Source organism: Rattus norvegicus, chromosome 16 (assembly GCF_021556685.1).
Source record: "Rattus norvegicus strain SHRSP/BbbUtx chromosome 16, alternate assembly SHRSP_T2T, whole genome shotgun sequence".
Taxonomy (NCBI): domain Eukaryota; kingdom Metazoa; phylum Chordata; class Mammalia; order Rodentia; family Muridae; genus Rattus; species Rattus norvegicus.
Genome location: NC_141549.1, coordinates 29,417,562 through 29,443,950, shown reverse-complemented (window position 1 = coordinate 29,443,950; position 26,389 = coordinate 29,417,562). Strand labels below are relative to the sequence as shown.

General features: G+C 39.0%; 1 protein-coding gene and 1 long non-coding RNA gene across 19 annotated transcripts in view; one reads left to right on the top strand and one right to left on the bottom strand.

Annotated features, from left to right (window-relative positions):
- Marchf1 (membrane associated ring-CH-type finger 1) overlaps positions 1-26,389 on the top strand; it is an 863,029-nt gene that overhangs the window by 758,089 nt on the left and 78,551 nt on the right. For 11 of the 16 annotated variants that reach the window (NM_001135838.2, XM_087588653.1, XM_087588649.1 and 8 more), the window contains 1 exon segment: positions 17,425-17,504. In NM_001135838.2, coding sequence (NP_001129310.1) covers positions 17,425-17,504 — 80 coding nt within the window. 16 annotated transcript variants of the gene reach the window in all.
- LOC148000508 (uncharacterized) lies at positions 17,274-25,252 on the bottom strand. Of its 3 annotated transcripts, none has more exons than XR_015639784.1 (2): positions 23,503-25,252; positions 17,274-17,638 (listed from the first exon to the last, which is right to left on the bottom strand). It is a non-coding gene; the product is annotated as an uncharacterized LOC148000508 (long non-coding RNA). The 3 variants fall into 3 exon arrangements; XR_015639783.1 differs by having other exon boundaries at positions 23,507-25,252; XR_015639782.1 differs by having other exon boundaries at positions 23,511-25,251.

The following is a 26,389-nucleotide window of genomic DNA, read 5'->3' as shown; positions in this document are numbered from 1 at the left end:
ACTGCCTGAGGATCCAGCTATACCTCTCTTGGGCATATACCCAAAAGATGCCTCAACATATAAAAGAGACACGTGCTCCACTATGTTCATCGCAGCCTTATTTATAATAGCCAGAAAATGGAAAGAACCCAGATGCCCTTCAACAGAGGAATGGATACAGAAAATGTGGTACATCTACACAATGGAATATTACTCAGCTATCAAAAACGAATTTATGAAATTCGTAGGCAAATGGTTGGAACTGGAAAATATCATCCTGAGTGAGCTAACCCAATCACAGAAAGACATACATGGTATGCACTCATTGATAAGTGGCTATTAGCCCAAATGCTTGAATTACCCTAGATCCCTAGAACAAACGAAACTCAAGACGGATGATCAAAATGTGAATGCTTCACTCCTTCTTTAAATGAGGAAAAAGAATACCCTTGGCAGGGAAGGGAGAGGCAAAGATTAAAACAGAGACTGAAGGAACACCCATTCAGAGCCTGCCCCACATGTGGCCCATACATATACAGCCACCCAATTAGACAAGATGGATGAAGCAAAGAAGTGCAGACCGACAGGAGCCGGATGTAGATCGCTTCTGAGAGACACAGCCAGAATACAGCAAATACAGAGGCAAATGCCAGCAGCAAACCACTGAACTGAGAATAGGTCCCCCGTTGAAGGAATCAGAGAAAGAACTGGAAGAGCTTGAAGGGGCTCGAGACCCCAAAAGTACAACAATGTCAAGCAACCAGAGCTTCCAGGGACTAAGCCACTACCTAAATACTATACATGGACTGACCCTTGACTCTGACCCCATAGGTAGCAATGGATATCCTAGTAAGAGCACCAGTGGAAGGGGAAGCCCTGGGTCCTGCTAAGACTGAACCCCCAGTGAACTAGACTATGGGGGGAGGGCGGCAATGGGGGGAGGGTTGGGAGGGGAACACCCATAAGGAAGGGGAGGGGGGAGGGGGATGTTTGCCCAGAAACCGGGAAAGGGAATAACACTTGAAATGTATATAAGAAATACTCAAGTTAATAAAAAAAAATAAAAAAAGAAAAACAATACCAACCAACCAGAGCTCCCAGGGACTAAACCACCATCCAAAGAGTACACATGAACAGACCCATGATTCCAGCAGTATATGTAGCAAAGGATGGTCTTATTGAGTAACAATGGGAGGAGAAGCCCTTGGTCCTGCCAAGGCTGGACTTCCCCCTTTCCCCCAGTGTAGGGGAATGTCAGGGCGGAGAGGCAGGAAGGAGTGGGTGGATGGGTGGGCGAACACTCTCATAGAACAAAGGGGAGGGGTAAATTGAATAAGGGGTTTATGGATGGGAAACCGGGAAAGGTGATAACATTAGAAATGTAAATAAATAAAAAAAACAATAAAAAATGTGGTACAGAGCTGAGCAAAGAATTCTCAACTGAGAAATAGTAGGCTGAGAAGCACCTAAAGAAATGTTCAACCTCCTTAGTCACAGGGAAATGCAAATCAAAACAACCCTTTGAGAACAACTCAAACCGGTCAGAATGTCTAAGCTTAAAAACACAGGTAACAGTAGATGCTAGTGAGGATGTGGAGAAATAGGAACACTTCTCCGTTGCTGGTAGGATTGCAAGCTGGTACAACCACTCTGGAAATCAGCCTGGCACTTCTTTAGGAAATTGGACATAGTACTGCCTGAGGACCCAACTATACCACTCCTGGGTAAACACCCAAAAGATGCTCCAACATATAACAAGAACACATGCTCCACTATGTTCATAGCAGCCTTATTTATAATAACCAGAAGCTGGAAAGAAACCCAGATGTTTCTTTCAACAGAGGAATAGATACAGAAAATGTGGTACATTTACACAATGGAGTACTATTCAGCTATTAAAAACTCTGACTACATGAAATTTTTAGGCAAATTGATGGAACTAGAAAATGTCATCCTGAGTGATGTAACCTAGTCACGAAAGAACACACATGATATGCACTCATTGATAAGTGGATATTAGCCTAAAAGCTTGGAATACCTAAGAAAAAAATCACAGATCATATGAAGCTCAAGAAGAAAGAATAAAATATGGATGCTTTATTCCTTCTTAGAAGGGAGAACAAAATACTCACAGAAGGAAATACAGGGACAAAGAATGGAGTAGGGACTGAAGAGGTCATCCAGAGACTGACCCATCTGGGGATCCCTCCCATATGCTGCCACCAAACCCAGTCACTATTACTGGTGCCAAGAAGAGCTTGCTGACAGAAGCCAGATATGGGTGTCTCCTGAGAGGCTCTTCCAGAGCCTTACTGATACAGAAGAAGATGCTTGCAACTAACCATTGGACTGAACAAGAGCACCCCAGAGGAGGAGTTAGAGAAAAGACTGAAGGAACTGAAGGGTTTTGCAACCCCATATGAAGAACAACAATATTAATCAACCAGACTCCACCAGAGTTCCCAGGAACTAAACTGTCAACCAATGAGTACACATGGAGAGACCCATGGCTTCAGCCACATATGTAGCAGAGGATAGCATTGCCCAGCATCAATAGGCAGAAAAACTCTTGGTCCTGTGAAGATTCATTTCCCCAGTGTAAAGTAATGCCAGGTTGTTGAGTGGGTGGGTGGGAGTGGGAGCATCCTCATATATGCAGGGGAAGGAGTTATGGGAGAGGGGGGGAAAGGGGATAACATTTGAAATGTAAATACATAAAATATCCAAGAAAAATAAAATTTTTTAAAAATGTATCTTTTAAGAAATTTAGAGTCAGACAGTGTTTCTCCAGCCACAGTCGGTGGATGTGTCATATAGTCACTGGGGCAAACCTTTAAGAATACTGACCTCTGTGCCTGTGCTGGGATCTCATTGTTAGAAGATTTCAGATCATATCTAGGCACAGTATTGCTAAAAGTTTGCCCAGAAATTCCAATTTATTTTAGCCAGGGTTGAGAGTCATGGGCCTGTGGCTTCTATATATCCTCTTCTAGAGAAGAAAGGCATTAGTCAGGACAAGCATGGCTTCCGAGGAATAAATGCTTTCTAGGAATAAGGAATAATGACATCTGGAGATCAATGTCTCATTACAACATTGGGTTCTCTACAAAATAGTTATGAGATCAATGAATTTATGTCATCGTCTTAACTCCATTTAGTGTAATGACTCAATTTAAGAGAAGAGGGGCATAGTTGACTAGTGTGTTGAATAAGCAATGATAATCACTTTAATATTAGAGAGAATCTACAAATCATTATCAATGTAATAGAAAACTATTTTGTTATTAAGATTAGCTATGTTGTTATAGAAACTCTATATATACATATATAATATGTGGTTACATATATAATACATAATATATATGATTATATATATATGAAACACATATGTATGACTTCCATAACTCTCCCACCCAGAAATGGTCACTACCAACAGCCAGCTCTCTACCTCCAGACTTTTCATGTGACTTTGTGTATACACACTAAAAAAATATAATTTACACAAGCAGGATCACACTATTTACAATTTTGAAAGGTAATCCTTCTCCCAAAATTTTTATTGAAAAAGAGTGTGTGTATGGTAGAGTGATATGGGGTAGAATATGCCCAGCATACATTGTATAATTGTATCCTTATGCAACATAGTGCAACATACAATAAATCTAAAAGAGAAAAACTTCAAGTGAAAACAAATTTAAATTAATGTTAAAATATTGGTCTATATGTGTATATGTATAGTATACCTAATCCTACTTATAAGTTTGTATATGTTATAGTAAATAATTAAACATTTGGGTTACCTTTTACAAATATCTAAAGTGAATATTCTTGTGGAAATATGTCTTTGGATTGCCGCTTAGCCCAATTATCATCTGAGGTGCTTCATCCAGCAATGGGTGGAAATAGATGCAGGGAGCCTGAGGCAAACATTAGGTAGAAGAGGGCAAAGGAAGGACTGCAGAAGACAGAGGGGTTGAGGACACCAGGAGACCTTGGCCCACAGAATCAACTAAGCAGGGCTCATAGGGGTTCACAGAAACTGAACCAACAACTGGGGGACCTGCCTGTGACTAACCTAGACCCTCTTCATATGTGTTACAATGGTATAGCTTGGACTTCTTGTGGAACTCCTTGCTTCTTGTGGAATCTCAGAGACCTTGGATGTGAGAGTCCCCCAGGACTCAAAGGGTATGGATAACCTTAACTAAAATGCTCAACAGTGAGGGAATGGAACCTGAAGAGACCACCTGTGGGGGCTATCTCTGAATCTCTTTCTGGCTTGTGTGACCCTTTCCCACCCACTAGATTGACTCATCCAACCTTAACATAAGAGAAGGTGTTTAGTCTCACTGCAACTTGATATTTCATGTTTAGATGACATGCATAGGAGGGTTGCCCTTTTCTGAAGAGAAATGAGGAGTGGATATCAAGGGTAGAGTGGAGGGTAGAGAGAAGCAAAAGGAAGGAGGGACTGGAAGGAGATGAGGGAGGGGAAACTACTGTTGGGATATCAAAATTTTTTAAAATAAAAGAAAATAAAGAAATATGTCTTTGAACAACTGTACAAGTGTTTTAGCAAAGTTATTTTTATGAATGGAATACTTGTTCTTTATTAGATATTTTCTATTTCAATGATGTTTAACAACTGCCCTACAAATAAGTTGTCAAAATACAAAGGTGGACATGGAGAGATTGGTTAACAATTAAGAAAACTTGCTGCTCTTCCAGGGAACCTGAGTTTGATTCCCAGCATCCAAATCAGGGAACTCACAGCTGCCTGTAACTCCAGATCCAGTGGGTGTGATGTTTTCTTCTGTTTTCCAAAGGCACTTAGATATAGCTCTCTCTTTCTCTTGTGTGCTCCCTCTCACTCTCTGCCTCCCCCTCCTTTTCCCCTCCTCTCTCTCTCTCTCTCTCTCTCTCTCTCTCTCTCTCTCTCTCTCTCTCTCTCTCTCTCTCTCTCTCTCTCTCTCTCTCTCTCTTTCTCTCCCCTTGTTCCTCTCCAGCTTCCTCTCCTGAATTCTAGATGTTCTAGATGTTGTCTCTCTCTCCCTCTGTCTCTATCTGTCTTTGTCTCTGTCCTCCCCCCCTTCTCTCTCTCTCTCAAACACACACACACACACCCTACAAATAACACCTTTTAAATTGTGGGATTAGGGTGGGGGTTGGAGGAACATCTAGAAAATCTCAGAGACCTGGGATGTGAGAGTCCCCGGGGACTCAAAGGGGATGGATAACCTTAACTAAAATGTTCAACAGTGAGGGAATGGAACCTGAAGAGACTACTTCCAGTAGTTAGACAGGACCCCCAGTGAAGGAATGGGTACATCAACCCACCTTCAAATGTTTGACCCAGAATTATTACTGTCTAAAAGAAATGCAGGGACAAAAAGGAGCAGAAACTAAAGAAATTACCATCTTATAACCAGCCAAACTTGGGATCCATCCCATGGACGGGCACCAAATCCTGACACTATTACTGATGCTATGTTGTGCTTGCAGAGAGAAGCCTAGCATGGCTGTCGTCTGAGAGGCTCTACCAGCAGCTGACTGAGACAGATGCAGATACTCACAGTCAACCACTAGACTGAATTAGGGGAAGGACTGAACGTGCTGAAGGGGATGTCAACCCCATAGGAAGACCAACACTGTCAACTAACCTGAATCCCAGGGAGTTCCCAGAGACTAATCACCAAGCAAAGAGCATCCATGGGGCCCTGGCACATATATAACAGAGGAACAACTGCCTTGCCTGGCCCCAGTGGGAGAGGTGTACTTAATCCTGTAGAGACTTGATGTCCCAGAAAGAGGGAATGATGGGGGGCACCCTCTCAGATGCAAAGAGGAGGGAGAATGAAATCAAGAAATCTGGGAGGAGGATAGGGGCAACCTTTGGGATGGAAATAAATAAAATAATTAATTAAAAATAAATAAATTGTAGGATTACTTCAAAACTACATGCCAACATTTTATTTTTATACCTTATCACCACTGGGTAGAGATGATCGGTCTTTATGAATTTACAGATTTGATCAGTGAAAGTAAAGATCACTGAGAACTCACTTTGCATTTGCTTGCTTGTAGAAATTGAGATTATTTTAAATATAGTTCTTTACTACCTATAGTTCCTTTCATGTGAACTTCCATTTGTGTATCCTATTCATTCCTCTTAAAGGAAGTTTATGTAATAATTTGTGAAAGATTTATGACTTAGTCAAATTAACCATTTGGCTACACATGTGTTATAAAATGTGGCAACTCTTTGTGGGCCTCACTTACGGGTGCATTGCTGTGTATGTATTGCTTTGCCGTCAATTAAAAGCTTTTGTCTTTTAAATCCTCGTGCTATGTTTTCCAATTTTTGTTTAATATTCTTATAATTCCACAATTTCACAGATAATATAATTGTGGTTTTGCCTATAATGGTTTTATTATTTTTAAATGTTTTATCCACATAAACCATTGCAATTCATGTTAGATTGAATTTGCCATTTTACAAGTGACTAATCTTTCTTTTTACAGTAATTGACTTATTTATTTGCTTTATATTCCAATTGCAGCTCCCCCTCCCTTCTCTCCTCCAAGTCCCTTCCCTCTCCCCATAGAAGGGGAATTCTCCCATGGATATCAATCTGCCTTGGTGTATCAAGTTACAGTAGGACTAAGTGCATCTTCTATGATGGCTTAGACAAGACAGCCCTGTTAGGAGAACTGGATCCAATGGCAGAAAACAGAGTCAGATACAGCACCCCACACACACCTGCTTCTGATGGTAGGGATCCCACATGAAGACCAAGCTGCATATCTGTTACATATGTGTAGGGAGCCTACGTCCATCTCATACATACTTTCTGGTTGGTAGTTGAACTTAGTGAGTCCCTATGGGCCAAGGTTAGTTGATTCTATAGGTTTTCTTGTGTTGTTCTTGAACTCTCTGACTCCTACGTCCTTCCTTGCTTCTTCTGCAGGATTCTCCAATTTCCACTAAATGTTTGGCTGTGGGTGACTGCATCCATTTTCGTCAGCTGCTGAGTAAAACCTCTCAGATTGACATTTATGCCAGACTACTGTGTGCGAGTAGAGCAGAATATCATTTAATAATGTCAGGGGTGGGCTTACTCTCACGGCATAGGTCTCAAGTTGTGCCCGTCATACGATAACCATTCCTTCAGTTTCTGCTCCCTCTTTACCCCTGCACAGGGCAGAAAACAATGTAGATCAGAGGTTTTGTGGCTGGGTTGGTATCCCCACCCCTCCATTGCAAGTCTTGCCTGGATAATGGAAGTGACCGTTTCATGTTCCATGTCTGCTATTGCTAGGGTTCTTAGTTATGATCACCCTCATAGATTCCTAGGGGTTTCCATTGTCTTAGGTTTCTACGTCCCCCAGAGATGCCCCTACCATCACACCAGTTCCAGTTCTCTCTCCCTCTCTTGTCCAAACTCTGGATCCCTTCAGTTCTGCTCCCAACCCCTCCCTCATTAAGTTCCCTCTCTCCATATAATCACTGTCTATTTTATTTCCACTTCTAAGAGATTCAATCATCCTCCCTTGGACCCTCCTTGCTGTTTAGCTTCTTTAGATCTGTGGATTGTAGCATGCTTATTCAGTAACTTATGGCTAATATCTACATATAAATGGTTACATACCATGTTTGTCTTTCTCGGTCTGGATTACCTCACTTAGGATCAAGTTCACGAAATTTTCTAGTTTATGACACTTGCAGCCAAAAAGATAGAACTAATCTGTCTTTTTAACATCATCACTAAATATCCTACCACTTCCCATTTACACAAAATACGACTTTATACATACTAAGGAATGAATACCTTGATACTAAGCACAACAAATGAAGGTATAAATAGATACTGAAAAATTTATTAACGACAGATAAATGGATAAAAGATGATTCATAGATAGATGGATGGATGGACGGACGGACAGACAGACAGACAGACAGACAGACAGACAGACAGACAGACAGACAGACAGATAGATAGATAGATAGATAGATAGATAGATAGATTGATTGATTCCTGGTTCTAATCTAATAACACATTTCTTCCTGCACCATCTGTATATTCTGTAAATTTCTGAGCAGCTGTGCCTCTGCCCTTTGCACACTTGAAGACTCTCTCTCTCTCTCTCTCTCTCTCTCTCTCTCTCTCTCTCTCTCTCTCTCTCAACAACTCCTCTAATTTTTCTCACTGCTCCATTCTAGATTAACTATTAGAACTTTAAATGCCTGCTCTATTCCAGGGTAGGCACTCTTCCTTCACTTGCAGGCTCTATAAATCACATTTTAGAAACATTTCCCTAAAACCACAATGCTGTTTCTTTATTCTTCTTAATTTCCTGAACAAATAAATCAAAAAGCGAAATGAGCTAGAGTTCATTTCTGTCTTCATTTATGTTTTTAATTAATAATTTTATTTATTTACATCACAAATGTTGCCTCTCCTCTCAGTACTCCATCCAGAGTCCTTCGCCCCATCCCCTCACATCTTCACCTCTGAGATGATGTTCTTCTCTTCCCACTCCCTGGGGCATCAAGTCTCTACAGGATTAGACACATCCTTTCCCAATGTGGCCAAACAGGCACTCCTCTTCTCTAGATGTGCCAGGGGCCTCAGCGTGTATGCTCTTTTCCTGGTGGCTTAATCTCTGGGAGCTCTGAGGGATTCAGTTAGTTCACACTTCCTATGGGATTGCAATCTCCTTCAGCTCCTTCAGTCCTTCCCTTAACTCAATCCAGTGGTTGGCTGTGAGTATCTGCATCTGTCTCAGACAGCTGCTGGTAGAGCCTCTCAGAGGACAGCCAAGCTAGGCTCCCTTCTGCAAGCACAACATAGCATCAGTAATAATGCCAGAGTTTGGTGCCCATCCATTGGATGGAGCCCTAGTTGGGCTGCTCGCTGGATGGTTTTTCCATCAAGCTCTGCTCCACTTTTGTCCCTGTATTTATTTTAGACAAGAGCAATCCTAGATAAAAAAATTTGAAGAAGGGTGGGTGACCCCATCCTTTTGCTGGGGACCCCATCTAGTGGAGGTGATTTCTTCAGGTTCCATCTCACCTCTGTGAGACATTTTAGCTAAGGTCTTCCTCACTGGGTCCTGATAGGGAGACTCTCACATTCTAGGTCTCTGGGACTTTTAGAGGTTCCCTCCACCCGCAGAGGCCCTTCTGAACCTATCTCCTGTCTCTTCCATACCTTATCCCGCTCCACTTTTCACCTGCCCATGTCTCTCACCCAGGTCTCTCCCTCCCTCTACTTCTTGTGATTATTTTGTTCCCTCTTCTAATTTGGACTGGAGCATCCTTACTTGGACCTTCCTTGTCGTTAAATATACAGTCTGTGGGTTGTATCAGGGTATTCTGTACTTTTTTGTTAATATCCAGTTATCAGTGAGTACATACCATGAATGCACTTTTGCATCTGAGTTACCTCACTCAGTATGATACATTCTAGTTCCACCCATTTGCCTACAAAATTCATGATATTCTCCTTTTTAATAGCAGAATAGTATTCCATTGGATAAATGAACTACATTTTCTGTATCCATTCTTTGGCTGAGGAATATCTGGGTTATATTCAGCTTCTGGCTATTAAGAATAAAACTATGAACATAGTGGAGCACATGTCCTTGTTATATGTTGGAGCTTCTTTGGGGTATATGCCTAGGAGTGGCATAGCTGGGTCCTCAGGTAATACTATGTCCAATTTTCTGAGGAACATCCAGACTGATTTCCAGAATGGTTGTACCAGTATGCAATCCCACCAACAATGGAGGAGTGTTCCTCTTTCTCCACATCCTCGCCAGCATCTGCTGTCCCCTGAGTTTTTGATCTTTGATCTTAGCCATTCTCACTGGTGTGAGGTGAAATCTCAGGGTTGTTTTGATTTGCATTTCCCTTATGACTAAAGATGTTGAACATTTCTTTAGGTGTTTCTCAGCTATTCAGCATTCCTCAGCTGTGAATTCTTTGTTTAGCTCTGAACCCCATCTTTTAATAGGGTTATTTGTCTCCCTACAGTTTTACCAGTCTGCAGTCCCACCAACAATAGAGGAGTGTTCCTCCTTCTCCACATCCTTGCCAGCATCTGCTGTCACCTAAGTTTTTGACATTATCCATTCTGACTGGTGTGAGGGAGCATCTCAAGGTTGTTTTGATTTCCATTTCCCTGATGATTAAAGATGTTGAACATTTCTTTAGGTCTTTTTCAAACATTCATTATTCCTCGGCTGAGAATTCTTTGTTTAGCTCTGTACTGCATTTTTAATACAATTATTTGGTTCTCTGGTGTCTAAGTTCTTGAGTTCTTTGTATATATTTGATATTAGTCCTCTATTGGATGTAGAATTGTTAAGGATCTTTTCCCGATCTGTTGGTTGCCATTTTGTCCTATTGAGAGTGTCCTTTACTTTACAAAAGCTTTGCAATTTTATGAGGTACCATTTGTAGATTCTTGATTATAGAGCATAAACCACTGGTGTTCTGTTCAGGAAATTTTTTCCTGTGCCCATGTGTTTGAGGCACTTCCTTACATTCTCTTCTAATAGATTCAGAGTATCTGGTTTTATGATTAGGTCCTTGATACACTTGGACTTCAGCTTTGTAAGAGGTGATAAACATAGACCAGTTTGCATTCTTCTACATGCAGACTTACAATTAGACTGGTATCATTAATTGAAAATGCTTTCTTTTTTCCATCGTATGTTTTTGACTTCTTGTCAAAGATCAAGTCTCCATAGGTGTGTGGGTTTATTTCTGGGCTTTTTATATTATTTTATATATTTCTGGTATTTTATATTATTTGTGACTATTGTGAGGGGTGTTTCTTTCTTTGCCTGTTTATCCCTTGAATAGAAGAAAGCTATTCATTTTTTGAGTTAATTTTAAATCCAGCCACTTTGCTGAAGTTATTTATCATCTGTAGAAGTTCTCTGGTAGAATTTTGGGGGTCACTTAAGTATATTATATCATTCTTGACTTCTTTCTTGCCAATTTGTATTCTGTTGCTCTCCTTTTATTGTCTAATTGCTCTGGCTAGAACTTCAAGTACTATATTGAACAGATAGAGAAAGAGTGGCTGGCCTTTTTTTGTATCTGATTATAGTGGGAATGCTTCAGGTTCTCTCCATTTAATTTGATTTTGGCTGTTGGTTTGCTGTATATTGCTTTTATGTTTAGGTATGTGACACGAAATTCTGTTCTATCCAATACTTTTTAACATGAAGTATTATCAAATACTTTTTCAGCATCTAATGAGATGATCATTTGGCTTTTTTCTTTGATTTTGTTTATATAGTGGATAAAGTTGATGTATTTTTATATATTGAACCATTCCTGAATTCCTAGGATGAAGCTTACTTGATTATGGTGAATAGTGTTCTTGGATTTGGTTTGTGAGAATTTTATTGTTTTTTTTTTGCATTGCTATTCATAAGCAAAATTGGTCCAAAGTTATCTTTCTTTGTAGTGTCTTCATGTGGTTTAGGTGTCAAAGTAACTATTGATACATAGAATGAATTAGGTAGTGTTCCTTCTGGTTCTGGTTTTATGGATTAATTTGAGGAGCATTGGCATTAGTTCTTCTTTGAAGGTCTGGTAGAATTCTGCATTGAAACTATATGGCCCAGGTTTTCTCTTTTTATTTACTTTTATTTTGATGTTGTTGTTGATGATGATGATGATGATGTTTACTTGTTTGTTTTGGTTTTTTTCTTGGTTAGGAGGATTTCAATGACTGCTTCTATTTCCTTAGGAGTTATGGGACTGTTTAGATAGTTTACAAGATCATGATTTAACTTTGGACTGTGGTATCTGTCTAGAAAAAAATCATCCATTTCATCTAGATTTTTTCAGTTTTATTAACTACAGGCTTTTGTAGTGAGATCCGGTTATTTTTTTGAATCACTTCAGTTTCTGTTTTTATGTCTCCCTTTTTATTTCTGATTTTTTTAATTTGGTTAATTTTGCTAAGGGTTTATCTGTCTTATTGATTTTTCTCAAAGAACCAGCTCTTGGTTTTGTTGATTCTTTGTATTGTTCTCTTTGTTTCTAATTTGTTGATTTCAGCCCTGAGTTTTGCTATTTCTGGCATGTCTACTCCTGTTGGGTTTGTTTGCTTCTCTTTGTTGTAGAGCTTTCAGGCATGCTGTTAGGTTGCTAGTATAGGATCTCTCCATTTTCTTTATGAAAGCACTTAATGCTATGAATTTTCTTCTTCACACTGCTTTCATTGTTTCCCATGTTTCCATATGCTGTGCCTTTATTTTCATTGAATTCTAGAAAGCCTTTAATTTCTTTCCTATTTCTTCCCTGTTCAGTTTCCATGAGTATGTCCACTTTCTCTTGTTTTTATTGTTACTATGTCCAGCCTAAGACCATGGTGATCTGATAGAATGCATGGGATTATTTCAATCTTCTTTTATCTGTTGAGGCTTGTTTTGTGTCCAATTATATGGTCAATTTTTAGAAGGTTCCATGAGGTGCTGATAAGGTCTATTCTCTTGTTCATGGGGTGACATATTCTGTAGATATCTATTAAATCCATTTGGTTCATAACTTCTGATAGTTTCACTGTGACTCTGTTTAGTTTCTGTTTCCATAATCTGTCCATTGGTAACAGTAGGGTGTTGAAATCTCCTACTATTATCGTGGAAGGTTCAATGTGTGCTTTGAGCTTCAGTAACATTTCTTTTATGAACGTGGGTGCCCTTGCAATTGGGGCATAGATATTCAGAGTTGAGACTTCATCTCATTGGATTTTTTTTCCTTTGATGAATATGAAGTGTCCTTCCCCATCACTTTTGATAATTTTTGAAAGTCTATTTTATTGGATATTAGAATGGCTACTCCAGTTTGTTTCTTGGAAACATTTGCTTGGAAAACTGTTTTATAGCCCTTTACTCTGAGGTGGTATTTATCTTTGTTGTTGGTGTGTGTTTGGTGTGTGCACCAGAATAATGGATCCTGTTTATGTATTCAGCCTGTTAGTCTGTGTCTTTTTATTGGGGAATTGAGTCCATTGATGTTGAGAGATATTAAAAAACAATGATTGTTGGTTCTTTTATTTTTGTTGTTGCAAGTGATAATGTATGATAATCTTCTTTTGGGGTTGTTATGAGATGATCACTCTTCTTGTGTTGGAGTATTCTAAAATATTATTTAAATTTGTTTCGTTATGAAATATCTTGGTTTCTTTATCTATGGTGATGAGAATTTTACTGGGTTTAGTAGCCTGGGTTGGCATCTATAGTCTCTTATGGGACTGTATGACATCTGTCTAGGATCTTCTGGCTTTTTGCATCTTCATTGAGAAATCTGGTATAATTCTAGTAGTTCTAATTTTATTTGTTACTTGGCTTTTTTATTACTGCTTTTAATAGACTCCCTTTGTTCTGTATATGTAGTGGTTTGATTTTTATGTGGCAGGATAATTTTCTTTTCTAGTCCAATCTATTTGGTCTTTTGTGGGTTTTCTTACATCTTTATGGTCATCTCTTTCTTTAGGCTTGGGAAGTTTTCTTCTATGATTTTGTTGAAGATGTTTTCTCTGGCCCTTTGAACTGAGAATTTTCCCCCCTCTTCTCTTCCTATTATTCTTCAGTTTGGTCTTTTTATTGTGTCCCAATTTTCCTGGATGTTTTGGGTTAGTAACTTTTTACACTATGTATTTTCTTTGACTAATGTGTCACTATCTTCTACAGTATCTTCCATGCCTGAGATTCTCTCTTCCATATCTTGTATCCTGTTGGTGATGCTTGCATCTATAACTCCTGATCTTTTTGGTTTTCTATCTTTAGGGGTGCTTCCATTTGTGATTTTTTTATTGTTTCTAATTTCATTTTTAGGCCTTAGACCCATTTTATTCGATTCCTTTATCTGTTTGGTTGCATTTTCTATTTTGTTTAACAGATTTGTTTCCTCTTTAAGGGCTTTTACCTGTTTGCTTGTGTTTTTCCTGTATTTCTTAAAGGCCTCTATCATTTCCATAAGATGGGATTTTATGTTAGAATCTTTCTTTTTAGGTATTTTAGGGTATCCAAGACTTGCTGTGATCAGAAACTGGGTTCTGATGATGCCAAATTATATTGGATTCTGTTGGTTATATTTTTGCACTTGCCTTTCACCATCTGGTTATCTCTGGTGTTAATTGGCCTGGCTGCCTCGGACTGCAATAGGACTCCTTAGAAGCATATAGAGCCTGGATTAGAGAAGCCTCCTAGGAGACAGGCAATGCTGTCTCTGGTTAGGTCAGGCCTCCTGTGTCCCTGGTCGGAGTAGGCCTCCTCTGTGTGTCCCTGGTTAGAGCAGTCCTCCTTTGTCCCTGGTTACAGTAGACCTCCTGGGAGACAGGCAGGCTTTAGTGTGCAGGAGCAGGTCTTTCATTTTTATGAGATGAGTCAACCAGTTATAACTTCAGTATTTTGTACATGCTCTTAGTGGGCTACATGCATTTATTCTTAACTAGATTCTCTCTTTGTGGGATGTAGGCATGTAGTTATATACATGCTGTCTGAGAGATCTGCAAGCATGCAGTTTTACCTAGATGCTGCTTTAATGGGCTGCAAGAATGCAGTTCTAGCTAGATGATCTTTGTGTCAGCATGCCTGAAGTCTTACCTAGATGCTCTTAGTGGATTGCAGGAACCTTTTTATAAACTGAACAATCAAAGTTTTAGAAAGTAAACAAAAACAAAGCATTGAAAAGTTAAGACGAAGAATGAGGAAGCACCAAAGGACATATTCACAGTAGAAAGAAAATAGCCTTTAATCAGCTAGAAACCTGTTGAAAACTTCAGGACAGAATCTTCTAGAATTGACCTTTCTGCAGAGTAGAGAAACATTTACCCACTGACACTAATCTAGGCATTACTTGCTGGGATTGACCTACTATACACATGCAGGTCCCAGGCAAGAGACAAAGGAACCAGAAGAGACCAAGAATAGGAAAGCAGATAGGTACAGTTCCAGAGGAGGGAGGCAGTCACCATGCAGGAAAGCTCAGGGGATGCTCAAGAGCACAGGTCTCATCTTCTGTTAAGTATGACCATGAATAAAGTAACCTTTAGTTTGAGCAATTTGAATGTGCCTTTTGGGAACATGGACTGTTTCCTAGTAGCCAAAATAGTAAAAAGTTATGCTATGAAACCCACTTGATTCAGTGTCACTGTGGAACCAAATATTCTACAAAGCATTACTGTTCTGAGTATTTACTCAATAATAAATGTTTCCATTGTACAATATGTATTTTTGTAGACACATGAGATTATAAAATGAGTTTGCTCTCATTATGCCTCTTTCAATATCCTTGCGCCAGTTCATAGCTAGTTGTATCTGTGCCCATCATAATGTGGGTCATATCCATAGTAATATCTGTAGCAAGTTAACATACCTCATTCACAATTTGAAAGTGAATAAGTATTAATCTTCAAAAATGAGCTTTGCTTGGTGCTTAGTCTGTCCAGAGCTCCTAATAATTTCTATGTGAATACTATAAGATGCACATCTAAGGACAGTGATTGCTCATTATTTAAAGAACAGAAATGCAATATATAAATCTTAGATATATACAGAGCTTTATTTTATGGATTTAGATTGTTTTCTTTCTTTTTTTACTTACTTATTTACCTATTGGTGGCATGCCTATACTGTAAGGGGATCAGAGGAGAACTTACAGGTCCTAGTGCTCTCTGTCTACCACATGGAACCAAAGGATTAACTTCAGATCATAAGGCTTGAGGAGGACCTTTACCAACTGAGCGATCTTTGCAGCGCCAGACCATGTTTTGAAAGAAAATGGTGATGATGATGATGATCATGATGATGACGACTTGAAAGAAGTTAATTTTGATAATACAGATATTATATGTCATGAAATATGTGTTGATACTTACAAAGATTCATGGATCTAAACAGACAATATTCATGAGGTGATAGAAACCTGTAAGTTAGAAGGCCACAGAAGGCACGCCATCAGGCAGAGAACACATTCACAATGCTAGCCTTTCAGCACACTGTTTTGTCAGCCCAGAATGTCTCAGTCTCTTCTTTAATCATTCCCATTTGCCTTTTAATGTTAGCCAAACTATCCTTCCTGTGTGATGTTTCTGCGACTGATATAAGACTACCAAAAACTGGTTGACATTATACACAAATGTGTTTAATAATTCTAGTGATAAAGACTTACACAATTTTTCTTTTGTCTCTTGGTTTAAAATTAGTTTCCCTTTTTCTGAACCCCCAAATCATAATTGTTAGATATTTTCCACATTTTAAACCCAAGGGTTTTGAGAAATACTTTGAAATTTGTTCTTTCTTCTCTTAGAATCTTTTCTTTCTCTTAGTGAGAAAACTGTGTATTTTACTGAATCAGTCAACCTGGCTAGAGTATGGACCATAATTCCCTTGGTTTCTCTTGTTCAAAAGGAAAGAGGCTTCATCTCTGGTGATTAGAACATGGAAGACAGAGTCAGATTCTTAATCCAAATGTTAACAAAAAGCACTTCAATTTCTAAGCTTCTTCAACAGTACTTAAAAATAATTGTAGTGTTTACCACAAACACTTGGTGTGCTAATTGAATATGCAGAAATGGTTCTAAATAATTCAAACTGTCAATTTTTCCATATTGTAAAGATTAGGTAAAGCCATGGGGTAACTCCAATAGTGAATTATTAGCTTACACGGCTTCTACTTTATCATCATTGTCTGCATCAAACGTAAGAGTGTGATGAGGTCAAGTGGAGTAAAAAAATAATGAACATCAAAAGAAAGAATTTAGTGAAATATACTTTGTATTAGCCATTTGGCTTATTTCGAGCTCTTAGCTTCAAACTTAGTGTGTCCTAAGGAGGGACAAAATGTAAGAAATGTTAACTGCGTTTTAAAAGAGGGGTTTTGTTTACACCAATAATGAATTCACAACAGTAGTAGCTGCAGGCTTTTTATATATTACAAACTATTTTCAAATATATATGGTCTCATGGGGCTATGTTGCTAACTGAAGGAGTTATCTAGCAACCTGCTGGCTATTTGATTATTCACACTTGCCAGCCTATCATGACCCTTCTCACATCTTAGCTTTGTAGCCCTTTACTTCATTGGGGGCCTCTAAATACTCATTTGTTTCCCAGGCAAATTGGGCTATTCTGCTCCAGTGCTCACGGTAAATAGATTAGAAACTTGTGGAACCATCTTCCTCTCTCATAAGTGAAGCAACAACGGGGCAGTGCAGCACATCAGCTGTTTCAAGTTCCCTAAATGAGTTTTACTTTTGCAAAACAAGCCTTCCGACTTCCCAGACGTAGAGCCTCACTATGAGCAGCATGACCAGCAGCCACATTTGTTGCAATTTTTTAAATATGTGGAAAAAAAGCAAGATATCAACCATGTATTACCTTAATCAAGATGCCAAATTATCTAACTTGTTTCTCCAGGCAAGCAGCCCAACGACAGGGACAGCTCCCAGGAGCCAGTCAAGGTTGTCTGTCTGTCCATCTACTCAAGACATCTGCAGGTAAGCCCTGGGCAAATGATCTTATTCAACATATCTTAGACCAGTATTTTGTACTTTTGTTTCATGACCTGAGAATCTATGGCTCCTGCTTCTGCTTTATGTTGTCCATGGTTGTTAGCACACACACACACACACTTTAGTTTGTCTTCAGTTTATCTTTACCAATGTCTGTTCACACTGTCATGTTCATCATTCTTTCTCTTTCTCTGTTTTCCCATGACTTTCCTTTCCATTCCCACTTCCTATCCTTTGCCTGTTGCCTTGTATAGATCTTCCATCTTGCATGACATGTCAGAAGATGCATTTGAGCACTGCACCCCTGTCATGGTGCTGAGGCACACTAGAAAAGAATCTGGTAAGAAACCAGTAAGACAAAATCCTAGGAGGAGGAGAAGGGTCTCTCAGAGATATGAGCATGCAGAAGAGCAAGCCAAGGAGAGAAGAAACGACTTTCACCTCCAGATCTCAAGTTCAAGGTGGAGAGAACTTGATATGGAGTCTTCAGATTCATCTTCCACAGATGAGAGTCACGGGATTCAGGCAAAAAGACAAGCCCAGGTTAAAGTCAGACTGTCTCGGCGAAGGAGAAATAATAAGCCATGTAGAAACTTGGCTGGGTCTTCCATTCCTGACAGAATTGGCCTTGTTGATCTGGAATCCAATGGTGCAAAGCACCAAGAGCTGACAGAATGTGGGAGTCACACTTTAAACATCTGTAGAGGAAAAGTCATAAGGTACCAAGAATGCAGTCATCCACTGCCAAGCGCATCCTTGGTGGAGAAGACACCCGCAGGGAACCACTCAGGGAATAAAGGCAAATACTGTCACAGAGATCCTCAGCCCTTGCATACACTTAGGCAAAAAGAAACAATCAAGAAAAGATTTTCAGAAACTGATTTCCATACTGAAATCCTGGCAGCTGCAAATGGGAGAGGTTGTGTGGATGGCTCAGGGCTCCAGCTGAATACCTCTACCCAGAAGTCTCCTGGTGCTGATGATGATGGCTCTGAAAATTTCGAAGTGTGCAGGTCAGTAGCCGTAGAGAAAGATTTTACATCACCCAAATAGAGTCTTCTGGATGGGAGCTCAATATGTGTTTGTGAACTTCCTTCAAAGCATGACATTCATTTGTATTGTTAGAGGTTAGATGAGAGGTGATTACATTAAAAACAGAAGACAATGAGAAAAATCCATAGGTACAAAAACATAGAATTGGATTTCTTCTTTTCCTTTTAATGTATGACTTATCCTGGAATAAAAACAGGCAAAGCAAATGAGTTTTGTACATATTTTACCTAAAATCATGATGACAGAGGCAGGGGTAGTGAGGCTGTGTGGAGATGTTCAGTTCAAATACCTGACAAAGATAGTCAAACTAGAGATTCTTTAAGGTCAGCTTTCTGTATCAGAAAAATCTTCTATGCTGTTGACTCCAAATTGTTCTTCAATTGCCTGACTCAGTAGGATAACTCAAGACCCAAAAGACATGGACAAAAGTCATGGGCTTGTTGGCTGACTACCAGATAATCTAGGGAAGGAGAGCCTTACTCACTTTACCAATAATCACACACTGGTCATTTTTAACTATGTTGAAATTTCTTAGCAATAAGACCATTTTTTTCTGTTTGTTTGTTTACTCGTTTGTTTAATTTCAAATCATATGATTTTTTTAAAGATAACTTAATGTTAATGTGAGCTTTCTATCATTGTCAATATGAGTAAGACAAATTTGAAAATTTTTGTATGGTACTAAATCATTTCAATCGAATTCTGAGACCAAGTAAATATTCCCATTGTATATTGTTGGTTTTGCTTCCTCTTTATAAAAGTTGAAATTATTTTTATAAAGCCTATTGTGTGCATGCATGTAAGACATGAGAACTAGAGGATATAGTCCCTATTTATTCAGGCCAGATCAAGAAAAAATAAGGCCTAGATATGAATAACAGGGCAAGTTGTTCTCTTAAAGCTGTATCAGAGATTACTCATAAAATGTTTATTTGTTCCATCATTGAGGTCTAGTGTGTACTAGACTGCATTATGAGCATTGAACATTTACAGCTCATGGTATTTTGATAGTTTCAGATGTGGTAGCATTTATAGTTGGGTAAAAACACAGACACAAAAATTATTTCAGTTAGTACATATTTATAACCACAATGAAGAATTTAGAGATACATAACACAGGGGCTCAAATTACTCCAAAAATCAGAGGGCAACTCAGAGTACAAAAAAGCTATTGATGGAAGAAAAAAGCAGGAAGCCCATCCTGCAGAGAATGCTGGTCACAGGCAGCGAAGAAGAGGGAGGGACAAAACAGGAGTGTGACAGTTCAGAGAACTGAGATCCAGGATGTGGTGAATGGGGTGAGTGCATGGTAAGGTTTCAGAGGAAGAAGTGGGATAGACCAGAATTCTCAAGGCCTTAAAATAATGCTAGGAAACTTTAAAGGTTTAGAAGTAAAGAGAGAAACTAGGGAAACATTTCAGTGGGCAGAGTCCCATGGCAAAAGCATGAGGATCTGAATTCAGATCCACAGCTAACTTAAGTTTTAAAAAGCCAGGTGCAGCAGCACGCACCCATAGTCTCAGGATTGGGGAGGCAAAGGCAGGAGGGGCCTTAGGAAAGTCCTTGGACAGGAGACCAGGAAGCCCAGGTCAGCTATTCTAACCAAATCAGTGAGCTCTTAGTACACTTAGAGATCCTGTTTCAACACTCAAGGTAAAAGGCCAGCAAATGGTTTTGAATAGAAGGGTGCTTACCACCAAATCTAAACACCTGAGGTCAATAACCAAGATGCACATTACGGAATGACAGAACCTATTCTCCTAAATCGTCTTCTGATTCCCACAAACATACACAATGGAAAGCATGTACCTATGTGGGCACACTCATGTGTACACACACATGTACACACATATGTACTCATACACACGCACATATAAATAAATAAAAGCCAGTAAATGTAATAATTATTTTTAATAATAATAATAATAATAATAATAATCAACTTGAGGTTAACTGTGTAAGAAACTAGATGTTGACCTCTGGCTTTACACATGCATGCATATATATGCATTCATATACATATATGTGATGCACATATAACACACACACACCATGCAAATAAAGTGGAATCATGTGACTTATATAGCAATGTATGTTTTATATAATTCTTTGAATATGATGACTACATGTCTTTGCTGAAAGTTTACATTATTTCTTATCTAAATTGAGAATGCCCAGCTTAAAACTCCTGTCGACATTTCTCAAATCTACTTCTAATATTATTTAATACATGACATTCAAAGATACCAATGTACTGGTAAGTGGAGTGGAGGAAAGTAATATTTACATCTAGAGCAGGAGTGACAGGTTCTCCTCCTTTATAAGTACTTTTTTAGGGGAACACACCCAAGGATAAGAGATTCATTTAACTTAGACTTCTACACATGACTGAAAGACCAAAGAATCTATTGATATTGTTTTCTCCTATGTGCTGCCATCAAGATAACCAACTATGCAAATGCTATGGACAGCATATAATAATGGCTGAGGACCAAATGTGCTAGGAGATTGGACACTTCCTTTAGCTAGTCTGTTGTCTAAGTGGGAGACATTGAATATACACCAAAAAAGCAAAAGTTTAGGAGAGGGAAGGTTAATTTTAAGTAGAGAAATGCTGCGGGATTTTGAAGGAAAATAACATATTGTCCTGATCTGACATGATGCAGAAATCCCTTTAGATGAGCAGGAAACAAAGCCAGGCAAAGTGAACGTTAGATAGATAGAGATGCAGGGGGCAATTTCAGACATTCGAGTTGATACAAATACCATTAAGTCAGATAGAGCTGAGGAACCAACGCTGTGCACTGATATTTCTTTGGATTTGTATGGGTATATTTGAAGAATAATACAGGCTAAGAAAAATCCAAAGCAGTTTGAAGGAAATACAGAGTCAATCCGAGCTGCTTAGCTCTGTTCTACAAATCTCTGCTTCCCGATGGCTTCCATGAACTTCTTGAGTTTTTACCTTAGAAGCTAAAATTGGTTGGAGCATGGGTGTGTGTACTATTTTAGCCCATCTTCAGCCAGAGATGGTTCATTGTTGACTTTTGTATATCCCATGGGAATCTTCATGATATCCCTTTAAAAAAATAGAAATATTCCAATGCAAGAATGAATGCAGAAAGGATTTTGTTAAATAAAATAGACTAAAAGAGTCACATAGAAGTCACCATATTCCTGTTCTATTAACAGAACTTGGTGTATATGCAGAATTACTCTACTGTGAGTTAAGTAAGATACAATGATAAGTGAGAAAAAATAGCATGGTGGTAGTTCACTAAATAAATAGGAACCATCTTACTTGTTAGGTTTAGTGAGAGCATAAGTCAAAGTTGTTGAAGACCATGGCATCCTTGGGAACCTGAGAAATGGGAAATAGTAGTATTTATAAATGTAAGAGACCACTTGCCTTGAGAAAGGTGTGATGATTTCCATTATAAGCAAGCCATTTGTGATCCCAATTGTATTCAAGTATAAGTTGTCCATCAGTCAGTCAGCCCTGGACACATGCACAAAATAGCTCCACTAAATGGAATCAATAGGATCTATACATATGTGTGCCTATCTAAGCATAATGTGTGTGTGTGTATGTGTGTGTGTGTGTGTGTGTGTGTGTGTGTGTGTGTGTGTGTGTGTGTAATTAAAGAAGAGATCACAAATTTTAGAAAGGGTGTCACCAGAGGAATTGGGAACATTGATAGGGATAATCTAGAGGGGGTTCTCATATATCAAACACTCAAAACATACTATATACATAAATAATAATAATAATAATAATAATAGATAGGCATCCTGTTGAAACACATGACAGTTGGAGCTGATTATAATTTTCTAGTAATTGTGAACTATACACTACAAAATCAAACAACTACATATCTATAATTCACACAGGTAATAATATAATGTGATATATTAACAAGAGAAATTAATGGTTGGTAAACGTGGAAAATCCCAAGGCCTGTGAAGATAGAAAGATTTGGGGATCATTCTAAGAGGAATGGCAGATGCCTAAAAAAGAAAATTAAATCTCTACAAGTGCAGATGGTCACAAACACCATGTTCCTCCATACAAGGAAGAAGATGATGGTGAGAGAAGCAGCAGCTGCCTGTAGACGTGCAGTTTTGTTGCTTCAGACATGCAAAGGCAGATCTTGTTTTAGTCACCACCACGAAGAAGAAGCAACCCCTGAGCCCTTCCTCCTTTTCTGTTCCTGGCATTCGGTCCCCGTGTGGACACCATATCCTCTTTCCCATACTTGTCTCAGCCATATTCTAGACAAGTATTGCCATTAGCCAATTATGAATTGGAAATTCAATCATTGTGTGGTTATTCCCAGTGCGTGCTGCTGAAAAGTCGCCTTACAGGAAAATTGCATCTAAAAGTTAAAGATCAGAACACGTTGGCCTCTTGTTAAGGTCTCAGTGTTTTGTACATTACTCTCACTGGGAAGTGCACAATCTTTAATATGATTTCTAAGTCCTCACATGGTCTCTGTGTGAGACCTGCCTCTCCAGCTTTGGTATGCATCATTAACTGTGACCTACCTATGCTGATGTGTTCCTAATTCCCTAAAAGCATCTAGGGCTTTTCTTTACATGGCCTAGATTAACACCTTCCTCCTCTGACCCTCACCAGACTGACTGCTAGTCATTGTTTCTCAGTTTAAAACTCATTTCTTCCAGGACATTCTCCTGGACTCCTAACTAATGCTTAAAACCCCTCTCAATTAGTACCATGACACATCTTATTTTAATTCGTTTTTAGGGATAACTATACTCTGTTCGTATTTATTTCCCTCCACACATACTACTCTTTCTCATTGTCCTTTAACCTCTTATCCCTTTCATTGGTTGCCTTATTCATCCCAAATAACCCCTCCTCTACCTTACACACACACACACACACACACACACACACACACACACACACACACACACACATATTGCTAAATTTAGAATGCACATGTGAGCAAATACAGCATAGTTTTCACTGCTAAAATGCAGCTATTTTGTGATTAACTGCCACCTTTCTTCCCCTAACATTCGCAAGCCATCTGTACCTTGCAGATACAGTAAACTGCTCAACAAACTTTTTACAATAAACTTAAGGAAAATATCCTTTTAAGCCACTGATGTTGATTATGTGAAGTTATAGGATCCAGTTTTGGATAAGCTTGCCCATTACAAAATCAACCTATAAAGGATTGTTGACTACAGTGGTTTTAAGACTTTAACCTGAATTTACAACTACTAGAAAGTTTCTTAAACATAGGTCGCTGGTTATTTCGAGCGTCTCTTGTACTCTGGTGTTGAGACCATCAATTTTATATTTCTGGGATAGTACCGGTGACATTGATGCTTTAGGCTAAATATCATGTCTTAAGAACCCTTGTTCTGGGCTGGAGAGATGGTTCAGCTGCTGAAGGCTGGGCTCACAACCAAAAATATATGAACCATTGTTCTATGTCATAACTGCCCTCATGGTATAGATGGGAAGAAGGTGAAAGAAGGGGAAGCAGACGATGAGTTTGGAAAGAAGGGGAAGCAGACGATGAGTTTGGAAAGCTGTTAGACATTTGTGGTACATTTCTTTGAATTCTGACCCAAAGCATAACTCAGTTTCTTTCTTGTTCACAATCATAGGCTGAAATAATTGAATCATTACCAAAAGCCCAATCATCCTGGTTAGGCTGCTGCTTCCATTTCAAAGCCACTTCCTCAACTCAGTCAACCCCAATTCCTTCTGTGAGCCCACAAGCTTCCTGAATCCTGTTTCTGACTCTTGTTTCATCTTGTCCATTCTACAACAAGTCACATCATTTCATTCCCTAGATGCTGCTTCTGTTCCAGGCCGTATTTCTCAATTCTACTCTTTCATTCAGGTCCTTTTTATTTACTTTTTCAGTTCTGGAGGTCAAACTTAGGTACCTATACACATTAGAAAACTATATTATCGTGGTGCTCCTGTCAAGGTTTCCCTACCCACAGGGATAAATGCTGACGTATAATAAGTAGAAACAGAGAAGGAAGCGTCCAGCTGGGCATGAAGGCAGATGCTTATAACACTTAAGCTGAGGCAGCATGATCATGAGTTCAGTGACATCCTGAGAGACATATAAAAGCCCTGTCTCGGGGTTGGGGATTTAGCTCAGTGGTAGAGCGCTTGCCTAGCAAGCGCAAGGCCCTGGGTTCGGTCCCCAGCTCCGAAAAAAAAAAAGCCCTGTCTCAAAAGTCAAAAGGAAGAAAATAGTGTGTTAACTGGACAAATACCAAATCTGGGTATCCAGATAGCTTCAGAGACTTCAAACACTCAAACGATGTGGCTGCTTTCTTGTCTGTGTGTTGACTTTTTTTCTAACTAGAGACAGAGTTCATGTGCATTGAGAAGGACAGAGTTGGTGTAGACAGAGGCAGCTTCAGTTCATTAACAGTGGTCTGAAAGAGAAAGGGTATGTTCCCAACTACTTGAAAATAAATCTCATAGAAGGAGTATAATCAGCTGGCCTAGGTCACATGCATCCTAATGTAAGTCACACAAGGAATATGGGGAGTAAAGCCCTTGAGTAGCTCCATTTAAAATGGAGCTAACAGCAACTCTTGAGGAATATTATTAGTCAACAAAAGGATATTTAAACAGGAAAAGAGCAGCATCAGTAGTAGAAGTGGAGAAGAATTAAGATAAAAAAGAAAAGAGAACAAACAAGAAAAATAGGATAGTACTTGAGTTCACCATCATTAAATGTAGTTCTTCCTTTTCTCTATTGTGCTCTCCAAATGCGCAGAGTTCGATGTGCTTCCATTGTCACCTCATTTATCCTGCTCTCTGAAGCCTTTCCAAGATAGCACGGCCCAGGACAATCTTTGCGTTCTTGCAATTCCTATAGTGAATGAATATCGCATACCTCCTACTCAATTAACCTAATTTAATGTGAATGTATTCTCTGTTCTCCCTGTGTTCTTTCAAGATAGTACTGTGTCTTACATCCATGTTATGCCCTCTATTACAACAATTTTTACATTGCTCAAGAAGGACTTTTGAAATAGCTTTCACAATCACTAAGATCTAGGAAGACAGGCTTGCATAAACCATGGGAAATAATGAGAACTCAGTGCACAGTGTAAAGCAAGTCAAGAATACTGAATTCCTTCCCTTGTTTCATTAAAAGGGAAAACCTAAAGGCCGGTGATAATTCCTAAAGATGTCCGGGTTTACGTGACTTGACTGGAGTCAGAAGATACAACATCGTAACTTTTATATGTTCTGCATGTTCTCACTTTTATTAAGATGTATGAGAGCCTGACCAGGGGCCTCACACCTTTAATCCATGTGCTTGGCAGGCAGATGCAAACAGATTGATCTCTGTGAGGTTAAGGCCAGACTAACCTACATAACAAGTTCCAGGTCAGCCAGGCCTATATGATAAGACCCTGTCTGAAATATATAGCCAAACGGTAGCAAAGAAATTTTTTAGAGCAACAAGACCATGCTTCTTGAAAAAAAAATTGTAAAATGAGTCTAAGTTCTGGGTATTGAGCCTGAGATTCTACAAGAAGTATAATTAAAATTGATCTTCATACTCAAATCATTAGTTATTTAGACAGATCTTACAAAGAATTTGTAAAGCATTGACTGATGAGCTGTCTCAGTGGGTAAAAACACTTGAAATCAAGTCTGACTTCATGAGTTCAGTCCCTGGGACCCACATAGTAGAAAGAGAGAGCCAAATCCCCACCCACATACACAAATAGATATACAATTTAAAAATTAAAATAGGATTGAAATGGATACATTGGTTATAGTAGAAAATAGGCATATC